General features: G+C 34.4%; 1 protein-coding gene across 1 annotated transcript in view; it reads right to left on the reverse strand.

Moving 5' to 3' along the window:
• Positions 1-13,969: 13,969 nt before the first annotated feature.
• Positions 13,970-25,799, reverse strand: part of LOC150090523 (calcium homeostasis modulator protein-like) — a 43,332-nt gene continuing 31,502 nt past the window's right edge. Inside the window, exons 4-5 of the mRNA XM_090378314.1 lie at positions 23,393-23,496; positions 13,970-14,257 (exon numbers count right to left, since the gene is read on the reverse strand). Coding sequence (XP_090234440.1) covers positions 13,970-14,257; positions 23,393-23,496 — 392 coding nt within the window. The remainder of the gene's footprint in view (positions 14,258-23,392; positions 23,497-25,799) is intronic.

The following is a 25,799-nucleotide window of genomic DNA, read 5'->3' on the forward strand; positions in this document are numbered from 1 at the left end:
TATATGTATATATATATATACATTCACACCATATGACTGCTTGGGTACTAAATGTAAGCTGTATCACCATGATGTGATGCTTAAATAATCTCATTATAGTTTACATTTCATATATGAATAGACATTTTGTAAGAAAAATCTTCAAAAGGCAAAATATAGCAAGTACAGTCATGTTTCAAATTCTTTCAAATTACAATATTCGTTATGTGTACTTTTCTACATAAGTAGATGCAACACCTTAACGTTAATTATCTTGTATAGTGAGAAAATTTAACCTACTGTTGAGAAATATATACCATTTCAGTGATATGTGATTAGTCACTTTGATGGTAACATAAAAATGCAAATACATTCTTGATTTGTCTGCTTCTTGATCTCCAGTATACTTGGAGTACAAGATTAATATCAAAAATTTGACTATCATTAGCTTCCCCATTTACTAATCAGCTAATAAAAAAAAAAAAAAACTTGCACTAACATTGAAAGATAAAAATAAATAATAAGCATAAATGTACGCAAAGTTGGAATGCTTTGGTTACAGTCTTATTCAGACTGCAGTGACAAGATAAAATTTTATCACAGAAAAAATCTTTCTTAAATATCAGAAAAATTTTATATGAAATGTATGTCTTTGCTATTCGTAAGTAGCAGTAACCAAATAAATGTTCAATGTATAAAAGTGTGTAACAATACACTTATTTAACCTGTATTTTAAGTTTTGTTTTTTTTTATTATTATTATTATTATTATTTGTCTCATAAATGTGATTAAAAAGCGCTTATGAACGTAGGCATAACCACCTAGTAGGAAGTTTCCTGAAGAAAATGTGGCATCAATAGCGTGTAAAATGTTAGGAACCCAAACAATTCTGAACTTAAATGGTTATTTGGAACTAATTACTCTCAGTTTATTGGCACATTTGTGACTACCATATAAAAGCAATGGTTTACATCTCTAATCTGAACTCTCTTGAGATCTTAATGAAATGCATTGCATTTCTTTGAATATTTAAAAATATATAAAAACAAGAGAAATAATAGTGAGTCTTATAAAGTGAATCGAAGTATAATATTTGAAGTTCTATAGTGTAAACTTGATATTTGGTTATGCATCTTTCAGCATCTGTGCACCTAGTCTACCAGTCATTGCTGCTTTATTGTTCACAATGATACTGTCACAAGAAGTTGTCATGCCATTTTGTTAAAAAAACAAAAATTATGGAGTCCTTGCATTGAGACTGCTGTGAAAATACCTCAGTGAAATACATTTTTGGAAATCAGATTCTGGAAATGGTCATGAACACCACATAAGAAATAAAAAATAAAAAGCCGAAATACTAGTAATTTATGCAGTCCTCAGTGGTAAGTGTAATTTATATTTGTCTTTTACAGCATATAGATTATATACAACTAGTTTGAATGATTTTAGTACATATTTTTAATGAAAAGAGCATTAAATGCTCATAAAATGCAGAATATCTTTTATTATAGTCACTTGTGAAACAGTGGTATCGACTTTTTTTTTTTTCTTTTCTTTTCTTTTTTTTCCTTTGGTTCAAAATAATAATCCAAATGTGTTGTAGAATATGATTGTAATCAATACTTACTCTTTGTAATTGTCCATTTAAAACTTTAATAAAAATAAACACTGCTTCCTGTTGCATTGGTTCATTTTATACAAGAAAAAAATACTTAATAGGCTAAATTTTTCTTTTTATGGTAATTACTCTAATGCAGTAATTACCAAAAAAAATGCATATCATATATTATTTACCCTTCCTGTAATTACCACAATTACTGTATTTTTTTTTCTTTTTTTTTTTTTTTTTTTTTCATTTTTAAATAATGAAATGCAATAGAACCTCACAGTTAGGAGTTAAGTTCCTGAAGATCTCTGTGATTAGCATGTTTAACCCTCTTTTGGTAATATGTTTACCTTCCCCCCCCCCATTTTTTGTGTGTGTTTCACAACTAGAATACTATGAATACAATTTTATACGCTGTCACTATTCATTTATTAACAAATTATTTAACATCAACAGCAAAATATTATTTATTTAAAACTTTTTAATGCAAAATAATGATGACAATTTAAAAAACACAATCACATGGAATCCCAGGTGCACAGTTGCAAACAGTTTCTTATAGCAAAATATTATTAATGTAATTAAGCATTCTTTAATTTGTCATAATTTTTAATTTTTACATAATGTCCATACTTGGCAGTATTCTTCACAAATGTTGTGGGAAACAAATGACTACTTTTGGATTTGTTGATCTTAGCAACAGTAGAGATGAAAATTTTATTAAATCTTTGTCACCACTGTCATCAGAAAACATTTTCATTGAAACTAGCAGCAAGTTTTTTTTTTAACGTGGTTTCTATTTTTAGCCCATTTAGTATATAAATCACACAGTTTCTATTTTTAGCCCATTTAGTATAAATATTAATAGGCCATAAGATACAAGGAATAAATAAATAAATCTTTATTGTGAAGTACAAAATTACAACACAATATCCCATTACGGCGGCGAGCGCCAGGGGTTTGCGGCAGCTTGAAAAAACAGAATAAAAAGTGGCATGCAAGTACAATATCAGGATACAAAATACAGCATACAAATAAAAAAGGATACAAATACAGAAAGCAGCAATAATTGAACAAACAGTAATTCAGCAGGGCTCCAGTGATGACAGATTTGAACTAGGGATGGGAAAGCAGGAGCATGATCATCCTCTTTTAGTCGATCAGTGATTAAGGGCTTCGAAGGCTTTGATAAAGTTGTATCTTCCCTTCTTGTTATGTATCAGGCTATCAAAGTCGACATCCACACAGTTCAGGGCGGCAAGCATCTGCTTGGGGAGAAATCTCTCAGTGAGTGCAAGCCTATTGTGGTGAGCCACAAGTACGGGTGACGATCTTAGGCTTGGCTGTGGGATCCTTCAAGAGCAGGAATTCCAAATATTAGGAGATGATATCTGGCCTGTGAGGAGTTTGGCTGTAAAGACTAACCTCTTTTCCATGATCATGGTACTAACCGCTTTTGCTGTATCAGCCAAAAAAAAAAAAAAAAGAGAGAGAGCTTTATCTATACAACCTGTATTCCTTTTATCATACTCTTCCCACTGCAGAAGGTACTTACCCCTTAGTTGTCTCTTAAACTTTACCAGACTATAAACCTCTGCCACCCAGGAAGACAGTTTATTCCAGTGATTGATAACACACTTACCAAATTAAACTTCCTAAAGTCCACACTATTAGTTTTCCTCAATCATTTATATTTTTGTCCCCTGTTTTTTCCCCATTTCAGTATTAAATTTCACCATCATTCAATTTGCCCCCCAGTGCTTTATACTCCCAATAAGATTCCCTCTTGGATACCTTGTTTGCTAACTCTGTAACCCACACCTTTTTAATGTCTCCTCATATGGATGCCCCTTTGCTCTAGACAAGTTGCCTGTCTTTAGACTCCTTCAAGAAGCTCAGTGTCCTTTCTCAAATGTGACCTTCAAATTTTCACACATATATGATCTCATCCTAATAAATAACTTGACTGGCATCAGTCGAGTTATTCATTAGAGTCTAAGAATGTAAAACAAGCCTAAAAAATTATAAGTGTTTTGTTTGTTTCACAAAATTTATAATCTGGTACTTACTTTCCAAAATAAGGTCAGATCTATCTTGGCTTTTTATAACTAAGATACAAATTCTGTTTTAAAAAAAAAAAAAATGCTGGATACATATACCGAACAATGATACTGATGTATAGCTAAATGAGGAAAATTTAGAAGAAAAAAAAACAAACTACAGCAAGCAAAACGTTTTTTGGGGTAACCTAGCTTGGTATGCATAAGGTTCAAGACTTAGGGGAAAATCAGAGTTTAGTTCACAGCTATATTTCACATTGTCTGGCCATTTATTTTTCCAAATATATGTAGAGTAGAAATATAGACATTACCTGATTGTAGAATTGTTCCAATATTCATATGAGCATTTTTTTATTTGCAATGTATCATTTACCCTTCTAATAATGTATCCATTTAATAACAAATAAATTTGATGAATTTGAAATATTGGTCAAATCATCAAATGCAGACATTGTAGGGACTCACCATATTCAAATGCAGAATTTGAATATGGTGAGTGCAATGCATACAGAAAGGATAGACAGGACAGGACAGGTAATTCTCTTCATTAAGAAGCACATAGAATTGAAGGCAGTGTACCCAGTTGGTATAGGTGGGAATAGGAATATATTATAGACTATATGATGAGTATAATGAACAACTGTACAGACAAATAAAGTGGATCAGTAAATCAAAACATCTTATAATAGGGGATTTTTACTTTCCATGTATCGATTTGAATTTGGGGTTGGTCACTCGCACAGTATCAAGACTTTTCTGGATTGGGCAATAAGAGAAAGTAATACTCTTGTTCTGATTATCAACAATGACTCTTCATACATTAAGAATCTCCAGATAGAAGAACCACTAGGCAAAGAAAAGTAGTCAATAATTCTTTGCTTATGTTAATACTAGAAGGAAAGGGATGAGCCATACTGGTCTGCTAAATATGAATGGCACAACTATTGAGATCCTGCTTAGATTGCTGAAAAACTGAATAAATATTTTGCATCTACATTCACACATAAAGAAATTTTTAGGAATAAGGATTCAAGTATACCAAGTTATAAACTGGGAGCTAAATGATTTTGCACCGAGTGGAAAGTGGAAGAGAATCACAGCACAGATTTTTTAAGAGATCTTGTCTGACCAGTTTGATTAGCTTCTATGGCACAACAACAAACTGAATGGAAGAAATAATTTTGACATTATGTACTTGAATGAAAGCTTTTGATACTGTTTGCCTGGACAATTTAAAGTTAGGCTTAAGAAAGCCTGTTCCTAGCTCTCAAGATGATGTTGGTTCTCCATCTTTTTCTTGTTTGTCTACAGTCTTTTCTCCCTTTAGGTTTATGATCTGTAGCTCATCATGGAAGCCTATTTTTATTCATTCACTGCAAATGGTTAAGCCAGTTTTTCTGATAATCTGTTTAATTTACTATATCAGTTACGTTTAGTTGTTTTTTTATGTTTGTTTTTCTTTTGATCTAATCTTATTATATGCAAAGGGGGTTGTAATCATCTATGCTGCTTCCTCCAAGCAGCACAGATGAAATGGCTTTTAGCCAGAGAGTAATTGATTATTGGAAAAAATTTCCATGTGGTGTAGCGGAAGTGGGTAGTCTGAATAAATTTAAGGAAGGATTAGACAAATTATTAAAGGGAATACACAGATGAGGCAGTTAGGTTTTTTTGGCTGATGTATAAGCTTGCTTCCTTGTATCATTTTCCACTACTAATAGTAATATTAAATACTAATATATATTTTTAATTAGTTTTATATTTTATAATGATATAGATTTATATTTATGAGATGATTACTTGTATTTATTATTTTATGTTGTTGTTTATCTATTTATGACATTTTATTTTTAATAAACTTAATTTTATAAGTCATAATTCAGTGTCATATCACTCTATACAAGTCTTCATATTTTTTTAATATCAGAAATGTGAAGTGCATAAACAGCAAGAGAGTACATGCTCAAATTCATAACTACTCTGCATGCTCCTTTCATAACACAGTAGATATTCCATAAATATAAAAGTATGTGTCTATCCCCTTCTCTCTTTCCCTACCCACATTTCTTCCTACACGTGCATCATTTCCTTGCTTGATTGGGTGTGTGTGGGGGGGGGGAACATACCACCTTGCTTAAACAGTATGTTGGCATTGTCCCTATTAGTGTCAGAAGTCTACTGCCACTGGGACATCATATGTTTTGAAAGGAGAAAAAGGGAAATTATAAACTCAAGGATGCATTCTTTCATATGCAGAGAAATTATGAACTCAAGGATGCACTCTCTCATATGCAGGGAAATTATAAACTCAAGGATGCACTCTCTCATATGCAGGGAAATTATAAACTCAAGGATGCACTCTCTCATATGCAGGGAAATTATAAACTCAAGGATGCACTCTCTCATATGCAGGGAAATTATAAACTCAAGGATGCACTCTCATATGCTACAGGCTTAGATGTTAAGCAAGTAATGCTGTGTCTGTGTCTGCAGCAATTTCTATGCACATCACAATCTACATATTTATATTTAATATTTTATATTTAATTTGATGAAAATGGCATTATGCAAAAATTTTTCTCTAAATAACAAATCAACATATTACAAATTGTGATCAAAGTCCTGTATAGTTTAATGGTCTTCTATGGCAATTTATTTAGCACTATACATCACCATCTGCCACCCATTTGAAGAGGTCTGGGTTCAGTTCCTATTGATGACCAGAGGAATATCTAAAGTTCTCTTCAGTTGAGGCTGTAGGTGGATGATCTCCGGCAGGGGATGATCATGCCCTCCCCATCCACCTGTGAGTGATTTCATGCACAACATGCAAACTGGACCATGAGCACACACTGATAAATAAATACATATATGAATATGAGAGATAAGCTCCAGTGCCATTAAAATAATCTGAATTTGTGTAGTTTAATGAAATTAAATAATTAGAACATCACTCTTTTAAAGTTTGTAAACTTATATCCAAACTGTATATAGAGGGAACCTCAAAAAATGTACACATTCATTACAATATATATTTTTTATGTGAAAAGAAAGAATTTACTGGTATATCACATGTTAATATGCATTTTCCAGGTAGCATACAATTAACAGATGGCATTAGTCTGACTAACTGTGCTTATTACCAGTAAGTCAGATCATAACAGAATGGTGCAGATTCACTTGACATTCAAGCAATGTAAGGCAGTTTTCAAATGAATACTGGAAATTTAAGAATGTGTATGTATGAGGGCAGTTGTGTCCCATATGATTAACAATTGGGTGAATTTGTGATAAATTTGAGGTTGAATGACTAACTGTGCTTATTACAGTTAGTCTTATGGTATAAGACAAGATGGTACAAGATAATCAAAAGGACATTCAGGAAGACATAGGAACTCAATGAATGCAGACTTTGGTGTTATATGCATTTACACAATCACCAAAAAATTGTGAAGGATGTGCTTGTGAGACAAAGCAGCAGAGTAAAGTGTATGTTGAACACTAATATCTACTCAGTGGAAACTAAACCTCCCTTTAAAGCCCTTGCATACCAGCATTGCTTATTCTGATCAGTATATGGAACTTTGTGACTGGTTTTAAAGAAAGGTGAACAAAGACAGACAGATCACAGACATGATATATTAGTTGAACAAAGCCCACCTTTTAAGTTTAGTGGTATTGTAACCACTAATTGTGTGTACTAGTCCTCAGAAAATCCAAACATTCATGCGAACAAAGCCATGAATTTGTCTGGAGTTACTATGTGATATATTCTGTTGTGTATTTTAGGACCAGTTTTCTTTGAGGAAACAGAGTACCATAACATGTTCCAAAAAATGCATTGCATCTGCCCTTTATCAGATGTGTGGCAATGAGGAAAGTTTACTATCGGCAAGATAAGGCATCACATTTCCATTATAATGCCAATGCCTGCCTTAATACTGTATTTCCATTACCTTTGAATAGTTGAATAATCAAAATTGAATAGTTGGATAATTGAAAAAGTCTTGAATTTCCACCATATCTGCCATCAAAATCCAATTACAATCCAAGAACTTGGGCATAATTATACATCCTCCTTCAGCTTCAGCCCAATCTTAGGAAAACAAAATACCAAGTCTTCTCACTAGACAAGGCCCACCCAGCATTGAAACCTCCCTAAATGGAAGTCCATTAACCTTGATTGATAAAGTAAAGTTTCTGGGGGATAAATGTTGAACGTTATCTCACTTTCCAGTCCCATATTCGATCAGTAAAACTGAAGATGATCCATGCATTCTGGCTACTGAAACGAGGTCCAACTTGTCTCCATCCAGCATGAAGAATCCTTAGTTATAATATACTATGAATTGTACTTTTACCAGTCCTGACATACTGTGCTCTCATCTGATTAGCTATCTCTGTGATTTTCTAACCATCCTTCTCTTTGGTATAGAATACTGAGTCTTGCAATGGTGCAAAATCCACTTTACTTGCTGTTCTTTTACCCCATTCACTCACAATATGGATTTCTTTCAAGGTGCATTATTACAAATACGTTATTCTGCAAGCCTTTATTAACTGGTAGTGGCACCACCAGTTATAGAAAACACAGTAGCAGATCACCTATCGGGTGACCAACTTTCTTTTAAATTTCTGAAAAAAGTTTTGGGGTTTTTTGAATTCTTCAACAATACCAACATTTTATCCTCTTTTAATGTACAGCCACTCCCCGATTAACATAAGGGTTGCAATCCACGGAACTCTACGTAAGTCGGAATTACCCTAAATGCTTATGCAGATTTGACTGAATTTAATTCACTTGCAAATTTGATTGAAGCAAAAAAGAAATGTTCAACGAACATGTAAATAGAATTATTTTTCAATTTTTTTTATCTAATGTGCAGGAAAAATTATAAAAGTGTACAAAATTTTAAAAATTATAAAATTACAAAAAAAGAGAGAGGAGATAGGCTTAAAGTCAGCAAGTTTTACCTTTCAAGCATTGTTGCCAGAATTAACTCTCCGGCTAATAAGCACACCACTGCAGAAGTTGAGGGCTGTGGAGATTTAGAAGGGGTTTTTTCCAACACATCGCAAAATTTCTCTGCAGCTGCAGAATTGGCACTGGCGACTTCACTGCATACTTTAATGTTTTGGAAACCAGCGCGATGCTTGAACCTATTAAACCACCCGTTGCTTGCCACGAACTTCACTTGGGATTTGCTGTACTGATCCTTAATATCTTCATAAATACTTGCTTTTGCTTGAATGGCCATTGGACTCAGGGGCACTTGCTTCTGAATCTGATTTTCCATCCATATTAGCTTTTCCATCTTTGATATAACACCTGAATGCTGTTTTGTGATTACTTATAAAGGATCAACCCATCTTAAATGGATTGATCCTTTAACATGTTCTTTTATACATGCACTGTCCCTTAAAATAGAATTCACTGTTGAAGCAGCGAGACCTAATTCCGTGCAATAGATGACAAACTTTGTCCTGCTTGCTTCGTACTTCTTAATTAATCATCTTCATTTTGAAATCAATTTTGTTTTGTTTCCTAGCACTGCCAGCACATGCACTTTCCGTTGGTTCCTTTCCCTTCGCCATTGTAATAAGTAAATAGGAATGAAAAGATGATTCTGAAAATTTATGTTTTTTATATGATTGAAGATTTCAATGAAGGGGAAACACATTTCACCATAATAACGTAAAAACCTACAGAATTCCAGTTATCAGTATTATCGCAAATGCAGTAAGATCGAGTTTACTACCCGTTTATAACTGATTGCACTAACAGAAAAGCCAAATAAAACCGGAAAGTGCAAATTGTTTTTATTGTTTTATGGTAGTGACCTCCAGAAATGTGTTTTAGAAAAATATCACAAAGCCGTTAAAAATTGATTCTTATAACAGAACATATCATAAAGATGAAAGTGTAGTGCAATTTCCATTATAAAAATGACCTTTTAGAGAGATAAATAGCTTAGTTATATAGTGAAAATTTCAACTTCCAGGATCTTGGAACAAATTACCAAAAAAAAAAAAAAAAAACAATGTGCTATTGGGTTCACATTACGATATTTTCACAATAACTCCATTTATTCCTACGGGATGCAAAATACGTTTTCATGATTTTTTTTTTTTTTTTAAGTTTGCACCAGCTGGCAAAAAATTACGTGAAGTTGAATTTCTGTAAGTCGAGTATTACGTAAATCCGGGAGTGACCGTATCTCAATATTTATTGTATATAACTTTTTATTTTTTAATAAAAAAAATTAATTTTTAAAAAATTCTGTATTTTTGATATCTTTTATTTTCAAAAACAAAAAAATTCAGATTAGTTCTGATGAAATTTTAAAAAAAAAACATACTTTTAGACATAAATATGAATCTATTAGACTCCCATTTTCCAGTTTAAAAGACTTTAGCTCTTGAATTTTCAACATGCACATATGCATATATTTCTGCTTATTGTGTGGACAAATACTTTTTAAAAAATTAAAAATTTATACTGTATATATTAAATGCCAGACAGCACTATACTTGGAAATCCCTCCAAGACAAACCAGGGACTATAGTTAGAAATCAGATTGACTTCAAACTGATAAATAAGCGTTTTCAGAATAGTCTCAAAGGAACCAAAACCTACCCTGGTGTGGATGCTGATTCCGATCATAACTTATTAACAGCTACTATCAAAACAAGGTTGACATCCATTAGGAAAGGAAAGACAAGCAAATGAAATTATGAAAAACTCAAGGTCTCAACTGTGAAAGAAAAACTGAGGAAAGAGCTGAACATAAAATTAAACAACAGAGTAAAAGCTGAAGATGTAAATGACGAATGGAAGGAGTTTGCTAAGATCATTATCAGTACTGGAAAAGAAATTCTAAGTGATGAAAAACAACCTGCAAAAAAGGTGGATGACAGAAGAGATCCTAAACCTAATGGATGAAAGAAGGAAGTTCAAAAATGGTGTTCCAACTAAATACCAGCAGATCAAAAAAAATGATAAAGATGAAGAAAATTAAGGAAGCAAAAGAAGAGTGGAAGCTAGAAAAATCAACAGAGATAGCAGAATTAGAACAAGGGCATGATAATTTCCATTTACATAAGAAGCTAAAAGTATTAATGGGAAATACAAACAGAAGGATGCCATACACAATAAAGAACGTCCAGAATCAATTAGTTTTAAGAGGCGACGACAGAAAGATGTGGAAAACTTACATCAAGATGCTTTTTTGATGATGTCAGGCAGGATGTAAATGTTGAAATACCTATGGAGGAAGACCTTGAAATTCTACAGTCTGAAGTAAAATATGCTCTGGGAGTGGCAAAGTCTGGCAAGGCAGTTGGCCCAGATCAAATCCCAATTAAAATAGTGAAACTTCTAGATGAAGAAAATCTGAAAGATCTAACCAAAATGTTCGATGAAATGTATCTAAAGGGAACACTACCTAACGATTGGTTGAGGTCCTCGTTCATCCCTCTTCCAAAGAAGAACATCACCTCATGCAACAATTTTCGTCTTATTAGTCTGATGAGCCTCATGTTGAAGCTGCTGCTACAGGTAATACAAAACAGGATTTACAAAAAATGTGAATCAGTAATCTCTAATACCCAATTTGGATTCCAAAGCAGACTGGGCACAAGAGAAGGCCTCCTAGATATAAACGTGTTATTACCAAAATGTAGAGAACACTAGAAGGTAGTATTCATCTGCTTCATAGACTTTGAAAAGGCTTTCGATCGAGTACATGTAAACTTATAGAAGCACTTAAAAAGCTAGATCTTGATGGATAGGACATCAGACTTATCAAAAAAATATATTGGAATCAAACATTGTAAGTGTCGAAGAGGGTGAACTGACGAGATCAATATAAAAAGAGGGGTAGACAGGGCTGTATTCTCTCATCCATGCTATTTAACATCTATTCCGAAGTTATTTTCCAAAATGCATTGTGGGAAAGGAAAGAAGGAATTAAAATAAATGGTCAGCTGATAAATAACATACGATACACTGATGATACTGCTATATTCGTAGCAAATATAGACTACCTTCAATTGCATTTTGACTGTATTAACAACAAATGTAATGATATGGGTTTAAGAATCAATGTCAACAAGACCAAATACATGATTGTGAATAAATCTCCAGTAAGCCAAGTCCAGCTATTACTGAATGGAGCTCCAATAGATAGAGTGATGCATTTTAAATACCTTGGTAGTTGGCTAAATGCTGATCTAGATCCAGAAGCAGAAATAAAAGCAAGAATAGAGGGTTGTGAGAAATTCCTTTACAAAATAGAGAACAATGCTGTGTCACAAAGCTCTAGATCTGTCAATCAGACTTGAAATTCATTAGGTGCTATGTGTGGTCCATACTATTATACAGAGTTGAAACTTGGATGATGAAAACATCAAGCATGAACAAAATAGAGGCCTTCGAAATATGGATCTACAGATGCATGCTAAAAATATCTTGGTTAGGCAGAATCATCAACATTGAAGTCTTGAAAAGAGTAGGAAGAAAACGTGAATTGTTGAGCTTAATGAAGAGAAGAAAAACTGCCTACCTGGGACACATCCTTAGAATGTGAAATATAAATTGCTTCAAGTAATAATAGAGGGAAAGAGAGAAGTGGGGAGGAGGAAACTTTCTTGGCTGAAAAACATGCAGCTGGACCTGCGGATCAGCTGAGGATCTTTTTATCTTGCTTGAGAGAGTGAGAAGTACAGCATGGTGATCACCAACTTCCAATAGGAGACGGCATCAAAAGAAGAAGAATATATATTAAATACTATTATCCACTTCCATTTTCAAATTTTTTTCAAAATTTATTTCAAATTTGGCATACTTCACAATGTACAAAATTTTGAATTACACATGTGCTTCTGCTGAATAGTGGCCATCTTGAACAAGTATCATGTTTTGTGTTTCATCTTTACTATGTGAAAACACTAAATCTTTCAGAAATAGCTAGGGTAAGACAGATGTTTATTGTAGTGGGAGAGTGAAAACAAGTATATTGAATCTATAAACAAACGTAATTTGAAACTTTGTGGTGAGTCACCTGTCAGAACTCACCAAACTAATGGTTGCAAAAGGTGTTTGGTTACCTGACAGGTTCTTGCACTCATTTACTCTGTGAAACCATAAAGGTTTATCTATACTGGGTCATCGAAAAAGGTGTTCGTGATTTCCCTTTTAATTATTTTCAGAAATATTTGATTGATTGCTGTGATCATAGCAGCAAACAGTGTGATAACTCACTTAAGTTTTATTTGACACCTCAGCAATGACCTTGGCTGCTCTGTGAGTGTGTGCAGAATGACTCCTATGTGCATCGCCTCAGTCAGTGTCAGTAAGATGGCCATGCAACAGAAAGAGTAGTGTGTGTGTTGTAGTACACTGAATTTCAATACCGATGTACGTCAGTATTGACGTTGCACTGTTATGACAGATTTAAATTCAGATCAAATATTTCCAAAGATAATTAAAAGGGAAATCATGGACACCTTTTTCGACGACCCTGTATTTAGGAAGATAGAAAATTTTTCAGATTTCTAATCATTAATTAACAGTTAAGTGGGTGCATTACTTTGGGGGGTCACCTGTCAAGTAACCTGTGTCACCACTGGATTAAAAATTGGTCACTGCCAATCATATTAATGTCTGAAAGCTTGTTGCCAGAACAGTGCTATTGTACTCCACCAATTCCCTCTCTCAGCTGTCTTTCTGAATAAATAGGCTTCAGAAGATAGCCCCTCATATTACATGGCAAAGGCAGTTAAGTTCAGTCAGGATAGCCTTGGTGGAGATATGCAGATGGAAACATCATGCCTACAAGGAAGGGAGAGACCTTGTAAGAACTTCTCAAATGATGGAAAATGCAACTCATGCTAGCAATGATGTGCACATTCTGATTACTGATGGACTTCCTTTTTTTTTTTTTTTTTTTTTTAACGGTTTAACAGTTAACCCCTCTGAGTTAGCCTGTATCCTCAAAGTCAGTGGTTTTCAAACTTCGGACATTCCTTTCCCCCAGTAGAATGCACTGCACCTAGAGATGCAATATGAATGAATGAATGTTTGGGTTAATAAATTTAATTATTCAATTTAAAGAAAAGAGTACCATTATATAAAGTTTGGAAACCACTGCTCTAAGTGAATAAAGGATAATAATTATAACTTTACCTCAACGTTGTTGAAAACTGTCTGGCTCTGGTTTGATGAACTAGCAATAAAAATATTGGTGAAAACTGCATACTTAGCAAGACAAATAGTTTTCTATTTTTTATTTAAAAACTATATTTTCATACAGATAGTTGTAAATCATGAATTATCATGATTTGTATTAGTTGCAGCATCACTTGTGAAATCATAAGTGGTGGTGAAACTGCTGTCCATTCTTCTTACAGTTGGTTCCTTTTTGTTGATCCATTTGTCCAATGGAGTGAAATAAACTTTTGGAAAGCCTTCTTCACAATTTTCTTCTTTCTTCTGATCACATTTGATCTGATGCCATGGAACAAGAGAAACTGCATCCCAGTCTTCTTTCATTAAGGGTGTTTTTTCAAAAAATGCCTCAATGTTCTTTTTTGCTAAAGTCTCTGCCCTCTTCTGCAAAAATCAATTGTGAAATTTAAAATAAAATTCAAGTATATATAAAATAATTACATGATACAAGGGAATGTTTAACTTGAAAAAAATGAATAAATTGGAAGTAGTTCTAAATAAACAGAAATATTACAACAGTAGTTATAGCAAAGCAAGGACCAACCATCTTAGGCATCAAGGGGGGAAAAATACCACCACCTTGATCAATATTGTGACATGTCACAGTTTAGGAGCAATACTGGCAAGTACATATCCATTATAGTCGCAGATATAGTAGAAAAAGTGTGAATTTGCTAAAAGAACCTACTTTGAAAGAGGCTAATCTCCCATTCCTGTAAGTACTATATCTTAGTATGCATGGATTTTTTCAGCACTTGTACATATAAGTCATTAGCAAAGTTGTTAGGTGAAGAAGGCACCAGGAGCTTACAGAATCCAACCAGTTAAAGGAAGCAGCCAGAGATGTTTGCAAAGTTTTAGCTGTTATAATGAGAGCATCCTTGTATTCAGGTAGTGCACCTAAAGATTGAATATGTGCCTATTTTGTGTCTCCTATTCACAAAGGTGGCCTAAAAGAGTGACCTTTTTTGAATAAGAAATGATCAACTATAGATCAGTCAGTCTCAATTTGTGCTAGAGAAGATTATGGAGACCACAGTTCACCCATCACTAGTTACACGAAAAATTTAAATTCCTTTATGCTTGTGGGAGGTTGAAAAATCAGCAAAAATAATTCAAAATTGTTAATTTTTTTTAATGCCACCTTTATTTTCAATCTTTTCGAAATTAAAACTCTCTTTAGACCTATCAGCAAGCAATATGCAAACTGAAAAACTGCTTCACTTCAACAAATGTGTTGAACTGGACACCAACCTGCAAATTAGGAATTTCAGCTGCATGGATGGAATAGATGAAGAATGAATTTCTGAAATATTGTGTGGGCTCTCATCAATTCCACATATCTCACTCACGGTTAAGGATGCCATACAAAATCATGAACAGATGGAATTATAAGGGAATCATAGCATGATTTGTTAAGGACATAATTTCTATTATATGTTCTGTTATTAGGTCACCAGTAAAGAACTGGACAGAAGGAATAACTTTGGCATTGTTTACTTAGATTTCAGTAATTTTTTTTGTTAAAGTCTCATACTTATGACTGTTGTATAAATTGGAGTGTATAAATAATCTGTTTATACTGTTATGTAAACAGGTTACTATTATAAATAAAGGAATAGGTAAATGGTAGGAGATAGAGAGCAATTATAAATGGCCACTGCTCTTCATGGACTAATGTTATGAGTGGAGTCCCACAGGATTCAGTTCATGGCCCATACTGTTTTTAATATTCATTATGAAACTTATGTAAACATTTTCAGTTTAATGTCTAAATTTGCAAAGTTTGATGATACAAAGGTGGGCAGATAGTTAATGACAGTAATCAGGGTAATACCACTTCAACAAGACATAGAGAAATTATTAAATTAAATTAAATTATTTGAATGGCAGTTGAAACTTACTACTTGGGTAAAATCAAACTCAAGTTTGTAGATAATGAAAAAAAAACTTGGGAGTAACTATACAATCTGAAATTAAGTCTGCAACAGTGCAGACAGGCTACTAGAACAGCTCAAAGAGAAAAAGAGATGATTATGCCATTATATAGAGATGGTTAGGCCACATCTTGAATGTTGCATAGTCTTGGAGAGTCCCACTTTAAGAAAGATGTTGAGCTATTGGAGAGGATATGAAGAACAGCAACAGGGTTGTTTAAGGGCAATGGGATCTTCTTTGAAGAGCAAGCTAAAAGGCAAGATGTGGATAATTACAATGCTAGCTAGAAGTCCTCATAGGACAAGTAAATATATGGGTGTGTTAGGGTTACTAACACCAAAAACAGGCACACACATATATATGTGCTTGTGCACTAATACTAAAAAAATAAATTTGATAAAATAGAGATATCAGAAATATACTGCCACTCAGATATATACAGGATACAAAATTTGATGTGGTGAGTACAGTGTGTGTACAAAAAGGACAGACAGGAGGCGGGAGGGTATGCTCTTGGTTAAGAATAATTTAAGAGTCTAAGGTACTGCACCCAGTTGATGTGAGTGGCCAGTATAATGTTTAGTCAGTCTGGTGTGACATAAGCACTACAAAAACCACATGGGGAATATGTTATAGGCCAAATGACTGATGAGTATAATGAACAACTATATAGACAGAGTAGGCCAGTAATCAGAATATCCTACATTGGGGATTTTAACTTTCCAGGTTTTGACTGGAAATTGTGGGTTGGGCAATCACACAGTAGTAAAACCTTTCTAGATTTATTGGATAACAGTTTTCTACATCAGCAAGTTAGAGACACAACAACCAAAAGCAATACCCTTGATCTGATTTTCAGCAGTGACGACTCTTTGTCCATCATTGTCTCCAGATAAAGAAAAAACTAGGAGGCAGTGATTGTACTGTAGCATTGTATTGATATAATTAGTGCCAAGAGTAAAGATCTTTGGCCATTACTGGTGTTATAAAGGGACACAGAAACCCACAGCAAGTACAAAAAAATTAGTCTGTAATTCATCAAAAAGGGTGTTGGGTTAAGTTTAAGAGTAGCCTTTGGTTAAAAGTGCAAAGAATTCTTTGCTTATGTTAGTATCAGATGGAAACTGATGAATCACATTGGTTCACCAGATATGAATAACATAACTATTGATGATTCTGCTCATGTTTCTGACTAGATAAATATTTTGAATCTACTTTCATGCATGAAGAAGTTTTCAAGGATACAGATACCAAAAGTATATGAAGTTGTTATAACACTAAACTAAAAATGATTTTGTGATAACTGAGAGGAAAGTGGAAGAGAAATTATTGAAGCTAAAAGCAAACGAGAACTGATAGAATCTATCCAATTATATTTAAAAAAGGTAACCTTTAGCCATCATTATGAGAGTTCATGGGAAGTCCCTATAGACTGAAGATGCCAAAATGTCACCCCCATTCACAAAGTTGGATTGAACTGCAAAATGAGTAATTACAGACCTGTAAGCTTTTCTGTTCCAGTGGAACAAAAATAGAGTTAGTGGTTAAAGCATGAATGCAGGATCATCTCAACAGGAATGCAGTTATATGACAATCACAGCATGGATTTGCTAGGGGAAGGATGATCCTATCTGATCTATCTTTATTACTGTGTGATACAGTAACAAAAGAATAAAGCTTTTTATGCCATGATACGTGAAAGATCGCTGTACAAATTTCAGCAGTGTGGCACAAGGGGAACAAGTTACTGCTGTCGATAAATGGTTGTTTGGATTGCAGAAGAAAGATTGATTATTAATGGCCACTGCTCTTCATAGACTAATGTTATTAGTGAAGTCCCTTAGGACTCAATCCATTCCCCTTATTGTTTTCAGTATTTATTAAAGATATTGGTGAAGGCAAATCAAGCTTAATGTTTAAATTTGCTGATGATGCAAAGGTTGGCATTTAACTGTTAACTGTTGGAAAATAGACTTCTGTTTGATGTTGTGAAAGTAGATAATATGAATCAATTTAAGGTAGGATTAACTGTCAGAGGGGATGTACAGATGAGTTTTTTTTTTTTTTTTTTTGCAGATGCTGTATAAGCTTGTTTCTTTGTATCATTTGCCATAGTAATGCTAAGTGAGACTTGAGTTTTGTAAGCTACAGTGTGGACACCTTGGGGGGAGGGGCGACATTAGCATTAGCAGAGGCATATGATGCAAGAAAGCAAGCTTATGCAGTATCAGCCAAAAAAATACCTTCCCATTTCACCTCTGCAAGTAGTTGAGGCTGACAATTTGAAGAAATTCAAAGGTCTAATGCAGTGGTCTCAAACTGGCGGCCCACGGGCCGCATCCGGCCCCAATTTTACACAGCCTGCAAATATGTTTAAATTATGTATTTGTTGTAAATACGGTGCTTATATTCACTCTCATTTTGTTAAAAAATATACCGGCCAGTCGGCTGCTTTCAGATCATGCATTCGGCCCGCATGCAATTTGAGTTTGAGACCACTGGTCTAATGGATAGTTACTTACATGAGGATAAAAGTGAATAATTTGTCTTTTTCTTCTTCATTTTTTTTTTTTTTTTTTTTTTTTTATGCCAGTGCAGCAAAATCCTATGGCTTCCTTGCACTATATGACTACTATCTGGAGAGATGCCTATCCTAGATCCACTCTAAAAGTGCTCAGGCTAAGCCCAAGGGATCATCAGCTCAGGCTGATGATCCCTTGCCAACAAACTCGCTACACTCTCTACCTGGATACAATTGTTCTGAATTACCATGTATAATTTCTCTTCTTTCTTCCAACCCTCAATACATGCTTCAATTAATCAAACATTCACTCATGGTCCAATTCCAAACTCAACAAACTTAACTTTTTCTTAAAATTCATTCCTTTGCTTTCTGTTTTTTAGAGCAACTTCCCTCCTTATGTATAAGAAAGTTGCAGCCTACAGACATTAGTCCAATTTCAACAAATTTCTTCTGGCTTGTCAGTCCATTCATAGTACTAAAGTATTCTGAAAAACATTACATGATTGGAATCACCATTAAAAATGCGTGTATATGTATATAAATAAATTTTTCAAAAACTGCACATTTCAATCTTCTATAAAAAGAACTTTACATTCCAATAAGAATTTCAAGTTATGCATAATGAACTGATTTATTATAATTTACTATAATTTTAATAAAAGATATTTCACACAATCTTACTGTAAATGGAACAATACATAAAAAAAAACATTTCCAGTTCTGATAATGAAATTTTGTATAAGTAATTAAAACTTGCCATCCCCATTTAGCCAATACAATACATCATTTAACACCTTTGAAAGAGAAAAGATGTAATTTTCCTCTTCCCTCCAATCGACTGGTTGACCAGACTCAAGGGAGACAGACCTTGCAAAGTCCATTATGATCTCTAACGGAAGTAATATCTTTTGTTTTATAAAAGGCTTCATCTGTAGCACAGCATCATCCAGAATAAAAGTCCTTGTAAATGAAACCCTTACCTTTTATGACATTCTCAAAAATTCTGAACTGCTCTTAAACACATCAAGGTGTTTAAGGGCTTGAAAAGTTTAAGTAAACTAAATGCTCATTGCATTTTTAATGCTAATAATGCAAAGGCTGACAGGTTGATAATCATATAACATACGTAATGGGCCTGAATTTAAATTGAGAGTGGATAATGTTAGACTAGATATCTAAAAATGTTCCTTAGTCAAAGTGATTAGCTCTTGGAATAAATCCTTCCTACTCTTGTGAGTAACAGAAGTTTATCTAAATTAATTTTTATATATCGGTGTATATACACCATAGATAACTCTTAAGAAACTACAATGGTAGTGTGGGAGGCATCATTTGCTCTGTATCTCATATTGTGCTCTTCCTTCTCTGTGAGTACCACCACCACCCAGACAGCACCGTTTCAAAGCTAGTTTGTATATGTGTGGGACTATCCACTTGTCCTTATTAGACTTAGAAAAGCAAAAAGTAGAGGGAAAGTTATAGTAGCAATGGAAGAAGAAAAGAAACGGTGTGGAAGAATGAAAGGGACTGTAACTCCTTCAACTCACACCACTGAAAAACCCATAAATTCCTCGAATAGGCAACGCTTCCCCAGTAGAGAAGACTTGTTACTTATTCTCAGAAACTCCGTGAATATCAGGCTCCCCCTGGTGACCATTTCAAGGCTAGTTGGCCTCTCATTGGTGGGTGGGCAGGTACCCAGACGGCACCATTTCAAAGCTATTGGCCTATCATCGGTGGGTGGGCAGGTACACTGGTAATGCAGACATGACAACCCAATTGTGAAGATAATCACACAGTATGAGAGATGCCAAAAGGTTTATATGATAATATTTAAAATAACTAAATGCAACAAGGTATAATACGTTAAAAGTAAGAGTTTAATATCTATATAATATCGGTGTAGATACACCATAGATAATTCTTAAGAAACTACGATGGTAGTGTGGGAGGTATCATTTGCTCTGTATCTCATATTGTGCTCTTCCTTCACAACGGTTTATATGATAATATTTTATCATTAGCATTAGTAGAGGCATTTGATGCAAGAAAGCAAGCTTATTCAGCATCAGCCAAAAAAAAAAAAAAAAAACCACTTCCACTTCAACCCTCTGTTCGTTCGAAATACCTGTCCAGCTGAGCCTTAAACTTATTTAGGCTATCAACTTCCACGACAGGGGATGGAAGTCTGTTCCACCAACCAACCACCCGCTGGCTAAAGGCAAATTTCCGCACGTCTATCCTACATCTGTCTTCCCTCAATTTGAATTTATGCCCTCTCAGGTGATTATTCTGAGAAAGAGGAAGAATCCCATCAGTACTGAGCATGCTCAAACCATTCAAGGCTTTATACACCTCTATCAGATCACCTCACTGGTGCCTAGTCTCCAGACACTGTAATTTGCAAAACTTAAGCCTTTCTTCGTAAGAGCACCCCTTTGTTCCATTCACTAATCTTGTTGCCCCTCTCTGTACTCGTTCCAGCAGCTCTACATCCTTCTTGAAATGAGGCCTCCAGACCTGTATACAGTACTCTAGGTGTGGCCTGACCATTGCCTTATACAAGGGAATAATCACCTCCTTATCCCTGCTAGAAAAATTCCTATATATAATTGACAATACACCATGAGTTACTCCTGCAGCCCGTCTGCACTGCTCAAAGAACTTCATATCTGTCTGCACAACCACCCCCAGGTGCCTTTCATTCTGTACCACTGTCAGTGTAGTACCACAGAGTTGATACGTTGCTCTGGGGTTGCTGTTTCCCATATGTAGTACTTTACATTTGTCAATGTTAAACTTCATTTGTCACCTCTCAGCCCATCTGCTCAACCTTTCCAGATCCTGTTGCAGCAGCATAGTGTCAGTAGTGTCCTTGACAACCCTGCCAACCTTCGTATCGTCTGCAAACTTGGACATTAAGCTTGATATACCATCATCAATATTATTTATAAATACAGAAAACAATAATGGACCCAACACTGAACCCTGAGGGACTCCACTAATAACATTAGTCCACGATGAGCAGTGTCCATTGATTACCACTCTCTGTCTTCTCCCCCTCAACCACCCCTTTATCCATAGCAGCAATTTGCCTCCAATGCCACACTGCTCCAATTTGTGCAGCACACTGCTTCCATGTGCAACAATATCAAAAGCCTTTCTAAGATCCAAGTATATAATATCAAAGTTATTCAAAATATCAAAAGCCTTTCTAAGATCCAAGTATATAATATCAAAGTTATTCCCTGCATCCAGTTCTTTTGTGACTGCATCATAGTATCCAATCAAATTGGTCAGGCAAGACTTCCCCTTAACAAAACCATGCAAAACCACTATCATATAGTTCAAAAGGTTTATATGATAATATTTTAAATACCAGACTTTTATCAAGTCTAGAAGTCTGAGAATCATCAAAGATGAGTATAGTATAAACTTGAGCAAGAGTCATTTGTTTCCTCTTGCACATTAATGACTTCCTTCCACTGATTAGAAATCTTACCTTAGTTTTGCTGATGATAGCATACTACATTCCACCTTCCAATTTGAGAAACATCATCCTGCACAAACTGTTTCAACTTCTCATATAATTTGCAGCTAATTCCTTAAATGCTGATCACCAGATAATTCCCCAGTGGAGAAAATTCTTGCAAAAAAGAGTCTACTGCTCCTATGCTCATCTTAGATGACACTCAGCCTTCTAGACAAGATTACATATCTCTATCAGGAATTACTCTGACTTCTGATTTCTCCTGGCATAAGCACCTCGCAAATATTGTTTCCTCTGAATAAAAAAACTGGCCTTTCTTTCTTTGCTTTCAATATTACTTTTCTTCTAAGCAACTACTTACTCTCTACAAATGTCAGATCTGCCCTACCATGGAATATTGTTTCCACATCTTGGGTGGCACCCCCGAAATACCTCTCAGGCTACTAAACTCTATTCAGAAGAAGGCAGTCAAGTTAATTAATGATCCATTCCTTACAAAGTCACTCCACTCTCTGTCCCTTAGATGTTCAGTTTCTGCTGCTTTCCTTTTCTGTAGATACTTCCATGGGCACTGTTCAATCCATGCACAACTCTAAGTACTATAGGTTCTAAAATACCTTTTGTGTTTGGAGTTTTTATATATATATATATATATATAAAATATTGCCTTTGACTAATTTAGCTGATATTCTAGAGTATTTTAGCAATATAAACAAAATCTGTGCATAAAATCTTAGAGGAATGGAAAAGGAAGAGGTCATTTTAATCTCATTCAACAAACTTCTTGGATTTTTAACCCAGAGCTGGGTGTGTTGGGGAGGGGGGGTCTTTGAGGGCCTGCACAACCTTCAAGGTCTTTGAGGGCCTACTCAATCCACACAACTGAAACTCTCAATCCCATTCAGCAAAAGTGCTTTCTTTAATTTATCCACTGAAAATTAAGAATTTAATTTTGCCATTGAAAATTTCTTTAACTTTAGCTTACTCAATCCATTCAAATCCTTACAATCAGATCTCCTGCCTAGTTTCTAAATCCTCCAATTTGCAGGACTGAAGTCTTTTGTTTTAAGAGTTACCCTTTTTTTACCCTCACTAATCTTGCTGCTCTTCTCTGCAGCTGTTACAACAGATCCACATCCTAAAATGGGGGCTCCAAATCTGTATGTAGTACTGAAGATGTGGCCTAACCATTGCCTTGAACAATGGAATAATCACATTCCTATCTCTGCTGGCAAAATTTCTATATATCATTGACAAAACTCTATGAGCTGTTCTGGCAACCTGCCTGCACTGCTCAGAGAAATTTATGTGTGAAATCACTGGCACAACTAAAGCTGGATTAACAGAGAAACAAATGATAACTTTTTTGGAAGATACTGTGGGTTACAGCTATCTGAACAGAGCATCTGAAGTTGGGGGGGGTAAAAATTACTAGCAACTAGTTAAACAATCATAATTTGAACTACCAAACTAATGAAGTCAAAAGAGTTTAATCAATCCTTTGACTTTGGTTTTAAAGATTTGGAACCAATTTATAATGAAAACTAAGAAATAAACTAGAACCTACCTTTATTTCATCTTCTATTTTTTGTAATTCTGTTTGTTGATACAAAGATACATAATGGCTGTGAATGTATGATACCTTGTCAGTGCATCGAAATCCAAATAACACTAAGTAATGTAAGAATTTTAAAAAATTAATTAACTTATAAACTAGAGAAACCATAAAAAAGAAATATGACATAAATATACAAATTATCATCAATTATTTAGGCACTGTGTACTTTCCAAATCTCATTCACTTCATTAAACCCAATAAGCTTAATTATGACTGATTATATTTTTGTGGGATTTCATGTTCTCTTCTAAATGGGGAAACGTCTTTTATTCATTGTGAAACCAAAGAATGGCACCCATGTAACATTATGAACGATGAAACACAAAAAATCTGTAAGCTATACACGAAACAATTTTTCAATTGACATTACTGCCAGTTTATACAAAAAATGCACAGGTATGTATCTAGAATATTAAATGCAGTATATGTTTTTATAAACAATGCCAGCATCTTTTCTTATTTCTGTTACATTGATAAAGTTTAATAACTTTTATGTTAATTATTCATAAACAACTGTATGATTTATTAACTTATGTATCTCTCACAGATGAAAGATATGCAAGTTAATAATACATGACAATTTCTTCTGTCACAGATGAAACTGTGCCTTGTATCATAAAAGTACAGAGCACAGCAGAAAAATCTGCATTGAATTCCAATTACTGCCTTGAAAGAAAATTTTTGCATCTTTTTTGTTCAACTGATCTAAAGTTATAATTTTCAGAATTGCTCTGGACACAGTTTTCTGAATACATCTTATCAACAGAAAATTTGCCACTGCACCAAGTCTCCTGTTTACAGAGGTTTTGCACTCTAAAAAAATCTACATTTACAGTTTAAACTTCCAACAAAATTTGCTGTTAGAAAATGTTTGAATCATTAGAGACTTTACACTTCACACTGGGCCTCACAACCTTCCAAGACAGCTCTGGCTTAAATTACACCCATACTGCATTATTTAACTCACATTACCAATGAAGGTAATTGTACTTTCATTGGTAATTTGAGTGTATCCTAATATGAATTGAATGAGCAGATTTTTGCTCCCCTTCGTGCATGTCAGAAATATCTGATATATCTGTGTAAGGTATATTAAATTTATTTAATTTTAATTGCCAGATTAGAACTCTGTCATAAGCATTCTCTCATTCAGTTGTTTGAATGAAATATGGAAATATGGATTTCATGATAAGTTTTTTCTTTTATATATGACAATGTGCCTTCTTTTATTGGAATTGATTAAATGAAATACTTGATGTAATGGTTAGTTCAATAGAATCATTGTTATATGTAAGTAAACCACTGAAATGGTGAAAACGTCATCATTTTTATCATATCTCATATTGTGAATACCACAACAAGTTGCCTGAAATTGCACTACCTCGAAGCAATGCTTCACCAGTGGAGAAGATTGTTGTTACTTATTCTCAGTGGATACTACCATTGCTATTACACTAACCATTATGTCAAGTGAATTCCCCATAGGTTGAGTCCATAGTCCTTTCAAATTCTTTCAGTCTATACTGTTTTGTACCATCTGGCATCTCTCATATTGTGAAGTTATACTTCATAACTGTGTTGTCACTTATTGCAACACCAGGATACCTACCCACCCACTGATGAGCAGCCAAACAGCCTTGAAATGGCTGTCTGGGTGGTGGTATCCACTGAGAATAAGTAACAGCAGTCTTCTCCACTAGTGAAGCATTGCTTATTTGGGGTAGAGCAATATCAGGCAAATTGTTGTGAAGGTATTCAGAATATGATATAAACAATGCCATTTTCACCATTCCGGTGTTACGTGTAACAGTGATGCTGTTATTGATTGAGGCCATAGCCCTTCCCAATTCTTTAAATTAAATACTTCATAAATATATTACATGCCTTACCATATAATATATTTGTGCTTTTGACTGTTGTTTCCATTGTTTGTTTGTTTGTTTGTTTTTAATATAATAGTGCTTTACATTAACATTCAGACAATACATAACTCATACATAGCAGGTATATTTAAACATAATAAAAGAAGTGTATAGAGAGGATTGTTTGCAAAAATCAACAGTTTACCAATCTGTATGAGTGAATTAAACTTAAGCCTTCCAAACTGTAAGTTTCAGAAAGGAAAACCACCTTTCTATTTTTCCCTTTAAACTAACATACTAACTTTTATACCGTTTGGTCACTCTAGCATCACTATTCCTGCCTCCTCGTGGCAGGGCCAGTAACCTGAGAGAAGAAATCCACTCTCCCAGGGCTGAAAGGAGCAAAGATGGATAACACTATGTTTCCACCTTTAGAGAGAAATTGCTTTTCTCAACCTAAGAGGTTTAAAACCTCTTAGGTTGAGAAAAGAGGA

Source organism: Mastigoproctus giganteus, chromosome 1, assembly GCF_048544385.1.
Source record: "Mastigoproctus giganteus isolate SK-2022 chromosome 1, ASM4854438v1, whole genome shotgun sequence".
NCBI classification, from domain to species: Eukaryota; Metazoa; Arthropoda; class Arachnida; order Uropygi; family Thelyphonidae; genus Mastigoproctus; species Mastigoproctus giganteus.